The sequence below is a fragment of the Pelecanus crispus genome, chromosome 13 (genome assembly GCF_030463565.1).
Source record: "Pelecanus crispus isolate bPelCri1 chromosome 13, bPelCri1.pri, whole genome shotgun sequence".
Taxonomy (NCBI): domain Eukaryota; kingdom Metazoa; phylum Chordata; class Aves; order Pelecaniformes; family Pelecanidae; genus Pelecanus; species Pelecanus crispus.
Genome location: NC_134655.1, coordinates 933,611 through 946,849, shown reverse-complemented (window position 1 = coordinate 946,849; position 13,239 = coordinate 933,611). Strand labels below are relative to the sequence as shown.

The window sequence follows — 13,239 nt, the reverse complement described above, 5'->3', positions numbered from 1 at the left end:
TTCCCAAGAAAAAACACTCACTTTTTAGATCTAAGTATAATAGGGGGGGGGGGGAAGAAAATCTTGCTAGCAGTCCTTGGCATTAACCTCTCCAGTGTCAACGAAGAGCGTTCAGCAAAGATGATGCACAGCACGACACTCTCCTCTGACCCAGCATTTTGGTCAGCAATGCCTTGATGAATTCCCGCCCCCCCCCCATTTTAGAGCTCTGTACCAGCAGCAGATCCAGAGCAGCGTCCAGAACAGCTTTCAGTCTCAGTTTTTGTATCTGCGTATTTACACAAACCCAGCCTCAAAGCATTTAAAACTAATTCTCCGTAAATTGCAAAGCAGCGGCAGAGCCAGCAATACCAGTGCAGCCCCTGGCACAGCCCTTGCTCCAGGGACACGATCTCCCACTCCAGCAGTCTGCCAGGGTTTGTGGAAGGAATGGATACTCATCCCGCTGTGCAGAACCGGGACTTCGTGTTAAATGGAGGTTTGCTCTTACCTGCCAACAACCCAATGAGAAGCATCAACAGCCAGCCGGAAAAGGCATCGCTCACGCTGTGTATCAGTGCCCATGTGGACTCTTTGCTTCTACTGGTGATCTAGACAAGTTTTTTCAAAAAGAAACAACAATCTGTTGAGACACCGGTCTACTTTGGTGTAAATGCTCTAAAAACTACATGGTGACGGTGTTAGTGGAAGATAGCCCCTAACATTCAGAACAACAGCTACCGTGACATAGGCTGCTGCGAGGGGCAGAGAACAAGTGTCAGGCAGTGTCTGCTCTTACGGCTGGCACAGTAAGCGCAGCTCTGCTTGGGAGATGTGCAAGAACGGATCAAGTGCACTTCCATTCTTCCCAGCAAAAAAAGAAAGTGTTCAAGTAACGCTTTCCTCCTAGCGTCTTCCGCATAAAAACAAGACAAAATTCATCCCTCAATCTTTTAAGGCCGTTACTTGTTAGAAATAGCAAGTTACCAATATCCTGATGCCACGAGCGAATCTGAACACTGAAGAAACCGTTCAAGCTCTTTGCCCCCAGGCCTTTATCAATACCGCCTCGTGGGCATTGATACCCACCAGCCCTGAGGGCAAACAGGAGCCGTCACCAGCATTTCACAGTCTCCAGCTACCGCCTCGATATCTGCAGTACAAACCAGCGCTGCTCCGAGCAGAGGAGACTCTGCCAAGCGCGGCTCAGCCGGACACGAGGGGGGTGGCGGGCGTAACACCAGCACGGAGGAACGGGCAGGCTGGGAACCGCGTGCTGGCGGCACTGGGAAGCGGGACTCAGACCCGGCCAAGATGCCCCAGGAAGGTGAGCTCCTCCGAGGCTCCGGCTCCGTCTGCGGGGACGGCTGAAGCCTGTCAGTCTGACTGCTCTTGACAGGCGGACAAAAGGGTGACAGAACAGCTACTGTGCGTCCCGGTTACCCCGGCTGCCTCTCCCAAGGGAAACATTCCAGTACACCACTGTTATTCCCAGATAAAAAGGCACATTGATGCAAACAACTAATACTCGCTAAATGAGGAATAAATAAAGCAAGAATCCTTTCTGCCTGAGTGAGCGTTTGGTTTTTTTCCTCTGGATTTTTGTCTTTCAAATGCCGCGCTGATCATGAGTAGAACGGCTACTGAATCAAGGCAGGAGTTGGGGTGGGTGCCAAAGCTATTTCCTTTATATTTCTTTTCATCGGACCAACCCTACACCTCTTTGGCCAGCAGTAACTTCTGCCTTGACCCGATTTCAACTTCTTTCGATAAAGACAGAAGCGGCCTTTTTATACAAGCACCTCTCTGCAAATAAGGAAACAGAGCTGTTCCACGCTGATGGGCATCATCTTTGTATACGTGCATGTGTGCGTGGGGGCGTACGCGTGAGAAGTCTTTTGGGTTTGTACTCTTAATCCATAGATGTGACCGGTTTTTTGGGCAGGAGGTTGTGGGGGCATGGAGCCCCTTAATTGGGTCTGTACTTGCTCGAGTTCAGCATTATGCTGTATTGCACGTACTCACACACTGAGCAGGGACTGCGCTCCGTTTGTGCCCTGTTATTAAGACACAAGTTGTTTTGTGAGGCTCAGGAAAAAAAAATAAAGAGTATTTTGGCGAGCAAATAGACAAGTTAAGTTCAGTCATCACCCTACACGAGTTCTGCAAGCAAGGGTTTCTCGTGAAGCAGGAGCATGCTGGGGACATCAGTACTTTATTTAAAGCAACCCTTCCTTTCTAAGCAGATTCCTTTAATTGCAGAGCACGGTGAAGTCCTGGGAATGAATTATGAAAGAATTGCACTTAGTTTTCTCAAACATGCAGCACACAAAAATTCCAATAGAAAGAGCATCATTCCCAAGTGCAATCGCGTGAGCAGAAAAATAGCCTGTTTCTTTATCAATAAACAGGACCATGGGTGCTTAGATTCTCCCATTATAAACCACGCAATAGCAAGGTATTTCTTCCAAATGATGCGTGCACCTTCCACGAGCAGGACTGCAGGTTTTGCTACACTTCAGCCTCAAGCAAGTTTAACATGGCATAAGAAAATGTGCCATTAAGGCATTTAAGAGGCATATCAGAAACCCGCTAAAGCTTTTTAAATAAATAAAAGCCTTCAGAATAGAAGTAGCAGTTGATAAACTGCAACACGTTCCATTTAGTGTTCCTTTTCCTCAAACTAAAGATCCTGCGGAGAGGCTCGCAGTTCCCATCCCAAGGGTAATCCCTCCATCCTAGGCGTTTCTCCAGTAAGTGCCTCCCTAGTCCGGCAATCAGAACAAAGATTAGCTCCAGCAAGTTAATTATTCTGCCTCCAGCACCAGCAAGGAGTAGTAAGAAGTTTTACCTCTCTGTGCCTGTCCCGGTCCCTGGACTTCTCTCGCACCCAATCTATAGTGTTAAAATCTTCATAGGTGCCCACACCAGGAAGAGGTTCCTCCAGGAAATCCATCATTGTGCTTGTGCCATTCATCCCTCCTCCATTATATGAGGAAAATCCTGGTGAGGGAGGAAGGGGGAAAATTGAGCATTTCTTAGTTTTCCCCCTTTTTAGGGAAAAAACCCATATATGTCACCAAAACACTAACTTAGGAGGAAAACCACAGATTTCAGTGGAAGCAAAGAGCTAACGAGCTGCTCCTTGAGCTAAATAGCCCAAGCAAGCCTCCCAGGGACGACCTGGGCAGCGCGGGTACGCCCTTCCCCAGCTCCAGCAGTTCACGTAGACACGGGGTCATTCCTGGAAACTGTTCAGGAACCAAAGTAAATCAACACTAGCATCTAGATGTTAACTTTTCCCTACATCCAGGGCTTGCCGTGACGATATTTTGCCGTTTGAGGAAAGCAGAGGGGAGAGGGAGAGGAGAAGGTGAATGCTCGAGACCCTCAGAGTCCCAGGTGGATCTAGTGAAGATGAAAGCAGGAAGGCTACGGATGGGAGCAAGGAGACAGGGAAGCAAAGCATCCAATCCCCCCATTGCTGGTGGGGTGGGCCAGGAGGGCCTGACAAGCGGAGAGCGGTACCAAACGGGGGCTTGGGAAGATACCAACTCAGGGCTCGCAGCCTCCCTTCAGGTGAAGCAAAATCGGCCAAACCACTCGACCTTCTGTCTAACCTGCTCCATCCCATGGAAAATGACGCTTGGTGTGGATGTAGGTTCCCAAAATTTTGGTCACAAGACAGTCTCTTCACAGTTAGGAGCACAGACCAAGGGTGTGGGGCAGGGTAGCGAGGGCCTACAGAAAACCATTCATTTAGAGCGTGACGAGGGTTGGCCAGGTCCATCTGAAGACAACATACAAGGACTTCACATGGTACAAGCCGTGCCCCCAAGCAGAGCCTCCAAAGTGTCATTCCCCCCAGTTCCACCATCCTCTGCCAAGAAAATAAACCCATTAATCATAGAATCGTTGAACGACTTGGGTTGGAAGGGACCTTTAAAGGTCATCTAGTCCAACCCCCCGGTCCCCCAGCGTAGCAAACGGGGCAGATCTGGTGGATTAATGTTGTCTCCATATCCCCAGGTGCTCAGTTTATGGCCCATTCCCAGCCAAGCTGACGTTCAGCCCCTCCACCTCCTTCCAGCCCCTCCGTCTGCTACGTGCTACCTCCCCGCCGGAGCGGCCGGGCGCACCCCGGTATCCCAGCGGAGAGGGCGGCTGAGCAGGAGGCAGAGGAGCACAGCCTGCCCTTGCGGCATCCGGGGCAGAAGCCCGGGACCCGAGCGGATTTTACCTGCCCTGGGAAATGCATTTAAATCTCTTCCACCTGGAAAACATCCATGAATCTATTCCCGCTTTCATTTGCTCCTAGAACAAAATATCGAGTACCTTTGATCTGAAAAGAACCCCTAAAACCCCCATTAATGTAACACTTGCTCCTCTAAAACCAGGTTTCTTAAAGACCCTTGCAAGCAGTTGTGTTGAAACACATCGAAGAAAAAAAGAAAACCAAAACAAAACAAAGGTCTTTTAAACCTTATCCAAGGAAATCAAGCCGTTTTCTTGACAGATTAATTGACATGGAACAAATTTTTCTGCGCAATTCAGCCCAAGCTTCATTCCTTTGCTTGTGCAAGCACCAAGGCCCCTGCTCCAAGTCGACACCAAGAGAATCCTTCAGTAATTACTCTAGGTATTTTTCTTTCTAAGCCACCAAATGCTGAAAGGGCAAAAATTCCCTGGGTTACTCCAAGAAACACTCTGTTAAATTTCAGTGGAGATGAAAGGTGCCCTGCAGTCTATTATCCACTGTGCAAAAGCACCCCCAGAAAATATAAGTGACACTACTTTACATGCTGAATACCAGTCTTGTAACTCCCTTAGGAAGCCTGTCGTGCTACTCCCGCTCCCTAAGGCGCTCTGTGGCCCTGCCAGCTGGAGACCTCCCTCCTAAGCTTTACACCTGCTATGATGCTATCTGGGGTTTGGGTTTTTTTTTTTTTTCATTTCTAAAAATTAAAACCTCCATTATAAAAGCACATGAACCAGGAAGGGCTGCTGAGAGCTGCTAGGTGACAATCCCCTCGTCTGCAGGGCTTGAGCTCTTCTGCACAGCAGCCTTCCCACGCTGGCACAGCGGTGATCCAAACCCAGCTCAGGAGAAGAACAGCAAACTGGAGAGGGAGCAGTGAGTTTTCTACACTGAGCCCAGCTGATTACGAATGCACATCCTGGAGTTGCCCTATACCCAATTTACAGAGGCATCTTCGGCACGCTTGGTCATCGCTATTTTGCTTCGATGCTCCTACAAGAAGCCAGCAGCACCTACCAGACTACCTGCTGTGCACGACCCTTCTGTTTCAGAAACGGAGGAGGAAAGGACACAACAGACGCACGTGAAGGAGGGAAGGATGCAACCAATAACCCCTCCTTTTGCACCTACAGCCTGCCTCTACCTTCTGCGTCTGGGAAGACAGCACGCCAGCGAGACGCAGTCGTTGCACTCCGCATTTGGAGGGGGCAGAGGACGGCGCCGCGCAACAAGCCGTAAAGCAGCAGGGACTTGCACAGACGAACTCCCTGACATCCCAGCTCTGAAGACCTTTCAAAACAGTCTTGTACAGCTTATATTGCTGGTCGGAAAAGGAGAAGCGTAGGGTGCTGCCAGCCAGCTAACATGCACGTTGAGCAATCTCAGCAAGCGGTTGCCAGCCAGCAGCAAGCCAAAGAGAAGCAGAGTACGGAAAATCTATGAGAAGGCAGTAAGAGACTGATGTCCTCAGCAGCCCATTTCTCACTCGAGTTGGAAACCCCAGCCTTAAATAATCACAAATCATTCACTCGGCAATACACAGCACACCAAAGCCACTTACACCCCATATGCTGCGTGGGGCAAGCGCGAGTTCACATACTCCTAGTAATCCATACTAGTAAAACATACACCATGCATGTTCTTCCTCCAGCAATATGCTGCTACAAAAAGCTCCCAAGGGCTTGGAGACACATGGAGACACGAGTAGGGAGGCTGGTTTTTCAGACCTGGGCAGGAGGGTAAATCTAATCATGGTTCTCTAAGACACAAAGCATTTACAGTCATCCAAAAGAAAAAAAAAAAAAAAAAAAAAAAGACACAAAACCCAAAATCCAGTCAAAATTGAAGGGTGGTGGGGAAGAGGAGTATTAAAACTCCCATACAGAAGGATAACATTTAATATTTCATTTAGCATATTTAGGTTGTAGATACCACCATGGCAAAGATGTCTTCAGATGGGGAGAAATAAGGAATTCAAGCAGTCGCTCTCTACCCCATCATCTAAAAGCAAGAGAGGGGAAAAGAGACCTATGATGTCTTCCCAAGCCCATTTCCCAGACTGGCACAGCTGCCTCTTAACAGAGAAAAAGCTGCAGGAAAACAAGATGAGTCATGTAGCGTAACTGACAACTACCACGAAATAACCCACTTAAAACAGGCTCCTTGCTTCATTCGGGACAAAAAAAAAAGGTTAACTGAAGTTCTCCAGAGATCCTCCCAAGTGGTGAGTGTACAGACTGTGAGCCCCACCTGCCCGACCTGCACTGCAAAGAAAACGGGGCACGTTTGCCGAGAGCCTCGAGGAATTACTCTCGTTTTAACAACGTTTTTGCACTCACGAGGCCAGCAGCTTGGAAATACACAAACTGGCGTCAATGCTTTCAGAGACTTCCCCGTTCAAATACCCCCACTGGAAATCCCAAGCACTGTTCTACAAATCTAATGGACCAAAACCTTCTTGAATAAAACACCCTAGTGACAACAGACAACCAGGTTCAGCACGTACGGCGCTGAGATACCTGCAACTCCTCCTGCAAGCCTGCTTACCAGCATGAAGCCATCCAGATGAGTTGCCCCTCAAGGCAACGACCCCCCTCTGAAGCAGTTGTTTGATACAGGGGACAAGACGAGGCATCGTCCCGGTCAACCACAGCTCAAACAAGTCACACCTACAGTTCAGAGCTGCAGATCTTCACAGCAAAGGCCACGGACGCGGAGGCCGTTACCGTAGCAGAAAAACCGAACCAGGGAGGCAAGCCAGGGTTTGATCCAGCGCGTCAGCTCGATGGTGGCACCGGGCTGCGAGCGTGCTGCTACCTCCCAGACCGTGCACCATCCCAACGCCCATCTGGGCCGCTCTGTGGCATAGCGGGCGTTCTCACCACGGTCACCAGCTTGCTCGCCTGGGTCCAATTCCCATTTCCAGGGTCACATCTCCATTTCACATTACAGTGGACTCTTAACATCCTTGCTTAGATAGTGGCTGCTTTTCTGGGAAAGTTGAAATCTAAATTTGGGGGTGGAGGGGTGGTTACTGACTGCTGGTAACAGCATTAGGGAAAGCCAGCATCCATCCAGGCATTCATTTTAGCTGTCCCCTAGACAAGGGAACCACCACGGCCGCATCACTTTCACAGCGGCTTCAGATACAAGGAGGTGGCTCTGGCAGGGGAGTCTTTGAGGCTTCACTAAGTGTGGGTGACGGATTTCCACCAAACCCAGCGATGCAGAAGACAATACTGAGTCTACCTCAGGAAACAGAATATGAACAGCTATCTCCTGAACACTCACCTCTCAAAGCCAAGCAGCCCAGCCAGAAGAGTTTGCTTTTGTCTCTACAGGAATGACCAACTCTCCCAGGAGTGCAACAATAATCCCTGTCTCCATGCTGCAGACAGCAGGCTTTCGCTGTCTGTTCAATTTTATTGTGGCACACCTACCACAGTCTTTCCTAAAGATAAAAAGATACAGTTGCCCTTAAAAAAAAAAAAAGTAATAGTAAAGCAGTGTTAAACCTAGTTAACCGAGACTACTTTTGAGAAGCATTTTCTGCAAGAAGATGAGATCAGGGCCAGTCCTTGCTCACTCTTCTGGAATAACTGCCCAGACCAGCAACTTTCAGCTGCCCTGGGAACACTCCCCCAGCTCAGAGCTGCCACAGAGCAACACGAACAAGACCCTGAAGGCACAAAGTCAGCGCACAGCACTGCCCCGCAACGCAAGAGGGGCTGCAGGTCATCGCATCCTCAGGTCTACCCTGTTAGAGAGCACTGGAAGCCCCAGGGGCACCAGCCCGCACGAGCCCATCCACACCACAACCGGCAGCTGCGCAGGGGATGTGGCGACGAAGCCAAGCGCAGAAGGGATGGTCTGACTTGACGGGACGGTCTGACTTGAGTCGCGCGCTTGGGAGCAGCCAGGAGCAGCCTGGAGACCGATCCTGCTCTCCAGACACTGATCCCATTCAGCCCAGCCTGCCGTCCCTCAAGCAGCAGGGGTTTACAGCACAAAAATCAGAACCCCAAGGTCTCCAGTCTTACACGGCAACTTCACAGCCACGTAAGCGGATAAGCTGTTCATTTGACAGAAGATAATGAGAAATTGTCCTTATATTTTTTCCAGGAGTAACACCAAATTATAAAATGGCTGACAGCGATAAATATTTATCAAGATCATATTTCCTGCCTTGGCTTGTTGCACATCAAGGATCCTAGGATAACTAGATAGGAATAAAGGAAGAAAATGAGCTCATTAATGCCTTGTCAAAACACAGTCAATATGATCATACATGTCTCCCCAGTTCCTAAGGTATGGATCTCTAAATCAGCATTTAATGCCTAGAGACAGCAAGTTAAATGCAACCCTGTTAGAGAAGTACAGTTCATTTTTTAAAGACAGATTTGTTAGCGTTTTGATCACCTCTTCTCCCCAAGATGGGTTAATGCTCCACTTCAGAGAGTCTGCCTGGCTTAAAAAAAAAAAAAAAAAAGGCAGCGCTTGTTAAAGTTACAGGCATCTGTCATTTGCCGTACAGCAAACCCACGGGGCTTTATTAATTGTCCTGCCAGCACAGCAAGATGACAGCAACGGCACCTGGGAGAGGTCTGCCTCCACACCGCTTCCCCGGCTCTAGCAAACCTGGGAAAAGAAAGGCTTTTGCAGACAAAAGGGAGACCAGCAGTAAACAACCAAGCATTACACAGCAGAAATCCAAGAGACCACCCCGGCCGCTCTCCCGGCCCAACCACCCCTTCATCCCAGCAGAGGAGCGGGAGCAGCTCCGAAACCGCCGCCAGCAGCTCGCTGCCCCGCAGCCTCCGCAACGCGCGCCCGCAGACCGAGGCGTTCCCCCGCGGCTCACGTCCCCTCTTCCTCCGTGGAAGAGGTCTCCTCACCCTCGCTCAACCGCTCCTCCTCCCGCGGGAGCGCCTTTGGGAGCCCGCCCGTCCCATGGCCGCGCGGGCCGAGGGACGGCGGGTGCTCTTGCGTCTTACAGCGGCACTCGCCGCATCCTTCTCCTCCGGACTCGGCCGAAGACGAGCCCGCATCGGCGCTGGGCCCTCCCTGCACGCCCGGCGTGTCGTCACCGGCGGCCGTCACATGAGCCAGCCCTTGCACCTTGCTGGAAGGGGCAGGATTCGAGCGGCGCAGGGAAAGGCTCACGCTCGCAGGCAGGCAGGCAAGGACGGAGGAAGCTGGCTACCGCCAGCCATCCTGACTCCCAATGCACCCAGGACGGAGCTTGCGCCCCGAAGCCGCGAGCGGAGCCGCTCAGGCAGCACTTAGGATGTTTTATCTGGCAGAATATATTCCCCAGGGCTGAAATCTGCCTGCCTGCCGCGCTGCACAGACTCGGTACTGCAGCCAGCCGAAGCTGACTGCGCAAGGGCTGTAAGATGGAGAACAGCTCGTCGCTCACGCCGTTTGCTCCCGTAAGCGCAAGGAGTCAGGCAGGTTACAGCTGCGCACTCAGACCTCCAAGATCCCCTTCACCCCGACGGTCCGACCCCAAAAATCTGGCAAACCCGGCACCTGAGCACCTCCGCCGCAGCCTGCCTGCGGAGGGACGCCCCGGACGCCAGCACCCGGTTAACCACGTCAGACCGGCGATGCTGCTGGCGCGCCAGCCCGGGACGTAGCCCGCTCTGCACCCCCACATTTTCAAAGGTCTGAAGCTTTCAAAGTCACGCTTCAGCACAGGAAAACATGCATTTATCAGTGGAGTCTCCTGATATTGGTGGGTCAGTCACAGATGTACTGATAGAACCTTGCTTTTCCCGCCCAGCTGACATTTTGCTCGCTAAATGGCGAGTAGCAATGCTCTTTGCTCACCGTCTTTCCAGAAGGCAGGCAGGCAGGCACTGAATTTTTCTTTTGTCCTCTCTGCACAGGCACTATCTTCAGCCTGCTTTCCCCAACCCCTCCCAGGCCCCATGAGCACTCTTTATCTTGCCATTCAACATACATAAGTGCTCAAAGGGGCTGGTGATTAACTTCTTCTGGCTCCGATTTGCTAGCGATAGCTTGTCATTTCAGCACTGTCTGGCAAGTCTGAAACACTACACCCTAGCAAACGTTGACTTTGGTCTCGCCCGACATGCTGGCTGGAGGTCAAGGAGGAAGGCGGCTGAAGAAAAAAGCCCCGGGAGGTATCTCCCAGCTCAGGGATCATTCTCAGAGGTTGGCCCTTTAGCATTTCTAATGGATGGGGTCAATTAGTCTGACCTGCCAGAGGTGCAGTGAAATCCCTCGGTTTGCCAGTGAAATCCCCTGGCTCGCAAACCAAGGGAAGGTATTTAATCCTTCGGAGAGCAGCAGCCAGCGGGCCAGCCCCAAAACTGCAGCTAGCTTCCCCACCCACCTCCACTCCCCGTTGCACAGAGCAAGCGCGTCTGGAGAGTGTAGACAAGGACAGGGCTAGTGGGTAAAACCAAAAATCCATATGAAACTAAGCTTCGCTAGCCCTGCTGCACTTTCGAGTGTTAGTTGTTGCTATTGCCATTCTCAGTTCTTGCCCTTAGACCTCAAAGGGAAAAAACCTTCTTAAATCCTACAGCAAAAAGGAGACCTCCCAGCCACTGAAAGATGTTGAAGTCTTCCTCCAAAAGAAGTGGGGACCACAGTCCTGCCTTTGCTCCCTACAATTTAAAGCACATCCAGAGACCACCGTGATGCCCAGGCATTACGTCTTGTTCCTCCCGAGCCCGGTGTCCGCCCCACCGCTGTGATGGGCGGAGAAAGGGCCGCTGAAGAAAAGCACAAAATAAGCTGGCATTGCTGCCCGATTTATACACCCAACCAGACCTACTTTAACCTATTCAGAGGAAACCATTTGTATTTTAATAGTTTTGGAAAGAGATATCAAGGAATTAGAAATCAGTACAACTCACCCTCGTAACAAACCACTTGACAGAAGCAGCCCCTCATCTAGCGGATATTATTTGGCAAGGCAGCTGTTCCAATAGATTTTGTTAAAGGAATCAGGCCTCGTAAATCCTGTATTTCTTCCAAAAGAAAAAAAAAAAATCAACAGGACTGCAGATATAATCTAACTGACCATGTATCTGGGTATCCATGAAGCTTTGGACAGAATTTCCTTTAGAAAGTCTTAAGCAAATTAAGCTCTCGGGGAGTAACAGGGAAGGTTTTCTCACAGAAAAGCAACTGCCTGAAGACAGAGGATGTTAAAGGCATAAATTCCTACGTTTCTGAAACAGGAGGAAGGCAACAGTGGAATCCCATTCATTCCTGCTTGTGCTGGACTATTCAATATATTTGTAAGTGGTCTGGAAGTGGTGCCTACACTTACTGTAACTTGTGCTGGGTAACCAGCATCTCTTGGCTGGCTTTGAAGGTCTACAGCTGGACTACAAGAGAGCAGAAGAAACTCAATGCCAACAACGCAAGGCATACAGGGAGGAGGAAGAGACAACTGTAAACAATGTCATGCTCTAAGCATTCTGACTTAAAAATTCAAGTGTCTGTGGATAATGCTCTGCAAGCGTTGCTCAATACTTGAGAACAGTCAATAAGGAAATAGCTTGCTTTTTTTTCTTTTTTGTTTAAATCCCTTAAATTAAGAAGCAGAAAAGATTTACTGCTGCACAAATGCACCTTGAACATCACGTATAGTTTTGGTCACCTTTACCGCGGCACAGAAAGGAGGTGATGCCAATAAGATGAAACAATTTCTGGGAAGCACGACTGTATCCTTGAAGAGACTGTGCCACCCCATCAACCCTTTGGCCAAGATTAAAATCTGTCCTTTGACAACAAGTTTGAGAAAGCACTGCTAAGATTCACTTGCTGCCTGGCGTAATACCATCACTTCGGTACGACAAGGAAAACTAGAAAAGTATCAGGGGATTTTATCAAAAAGCCAAGTTTGATAATGGGGGGGGTGGGGGTGGTCAAGGAAAGTCTTATCTGTTACCTTTTATTGACAAAATGCTGAAGTCCAAACCAGAGAAGATAATGAGAGAATGTGCTCTCACAGTGCATTTTCATGAAATGAAACTCATAGCGAGTTTTTGGTAACGCAAAGAGCACAGTAGCAGGCATGAAAAGCCACTGCAGTCCATTTTAAATTGTTTTGACTGAAAGAAGCCTGAAGCGCTTGGCATATCTACATTTTGGCTCAAGCTCTCAAAGAGCTCCAGCCTTTGGGAAGCACGTGCGTTCTTGCAAATACCAGTTAGGAGCAAAGTTTCACAGTCAGTCTAGATCCTACACGAAGATGTTTTTCAACACAAGCACCCTGTGTTGCAGGCAGCAGACAAGGCTGGTGGTTCCCATCAGGGACCTGACACAGTACGGAAGTCCTGTCACTCATTAGTCAAGGGCTCGTAAGGAAAGCACAGAGGAGCACCAGCTGCCAAATGCACTCCAGATTTACAAACCTACCAAGCAGCAGGTGACCCTTCCTCCTCTGGTCGCTTGCCAGGACCCGTAAGCTCCAGTTGTGGCTGTTTTGTCAACTGGAGATGCCACCACTCTTGCAGGAGAGTCTGACAGTCTTGGAGAAGGTGGTAAGAGAGGGCTGTGGTCTGGTTCCAAGAGGTCTCGCTAACTCGCCCCCATCCGCCAACACACCAGACAGCAAAAGCAGCACGTCCCAGCCAGAGGTCTGCAGACAACCCCACCGTGGGAGAACCTGTTACCACTTCTCCAGCTCCGGGCAAGCCTCTGCCACCACATCTTCAGGCTGCGTGCCTGGCACCCAAACATTTGCCAGCAAACAATTCCTGAAGTCAGGAGGGGAAATTTGTAGAGCGAACTGAAACCAGTATCTGGGCAGGCAACCGGTTTCCCCTTTTAAATTTCCTCTTTTACTTCTGTATCAGCCGCCCCGCAGACTTAAGCATCCCACCAACAGACACGGCTGCTTTCAGGAGAACCCGCCACCGGGTTTAGGGCAGCCCTCCCGAGCACCGCCGCCACTCCAAGCCGCACGCGCTGTCCCGGCTGAAGGGACATCCACTGCACTGCGGAGGGCTCCTGTG

General features: G+C 50.2%; 1 protein-coding gene across 4 annotated transcripts in view; it reads right to left on the bottom strand.

The window, feature by feature from the left end:
- Window positions 1-13,239, bottom strand: part of LOC104036770 (H(+)/Cl(-) exchange transporter 5) — a 47,095-nt gene that overhangs the window by 13,980 nt on the left and 19,876 nt on the right. For 3 of the 4 annotated variants that reach the window (XM_075720465.1, XM_075720464.1, XM_075720463.1), the window contains 2 exons: window positions 2,831-2,982; window positions 491-590 (listed from right to left, as the gene is read on the bottom strand). In XM_075720465.1, coding sequence (XP_075576580.1) covers window positions 491-590; window positions 2,831-2,982 — 252 coding nt within the window. The remainder of the gene's footprint in view (window positions 1-490; window positions 591-2,830; window positions 2,983-13,239) is intronic. The other variant, XM_075720466.1, reaches the window with a different exon arrangement.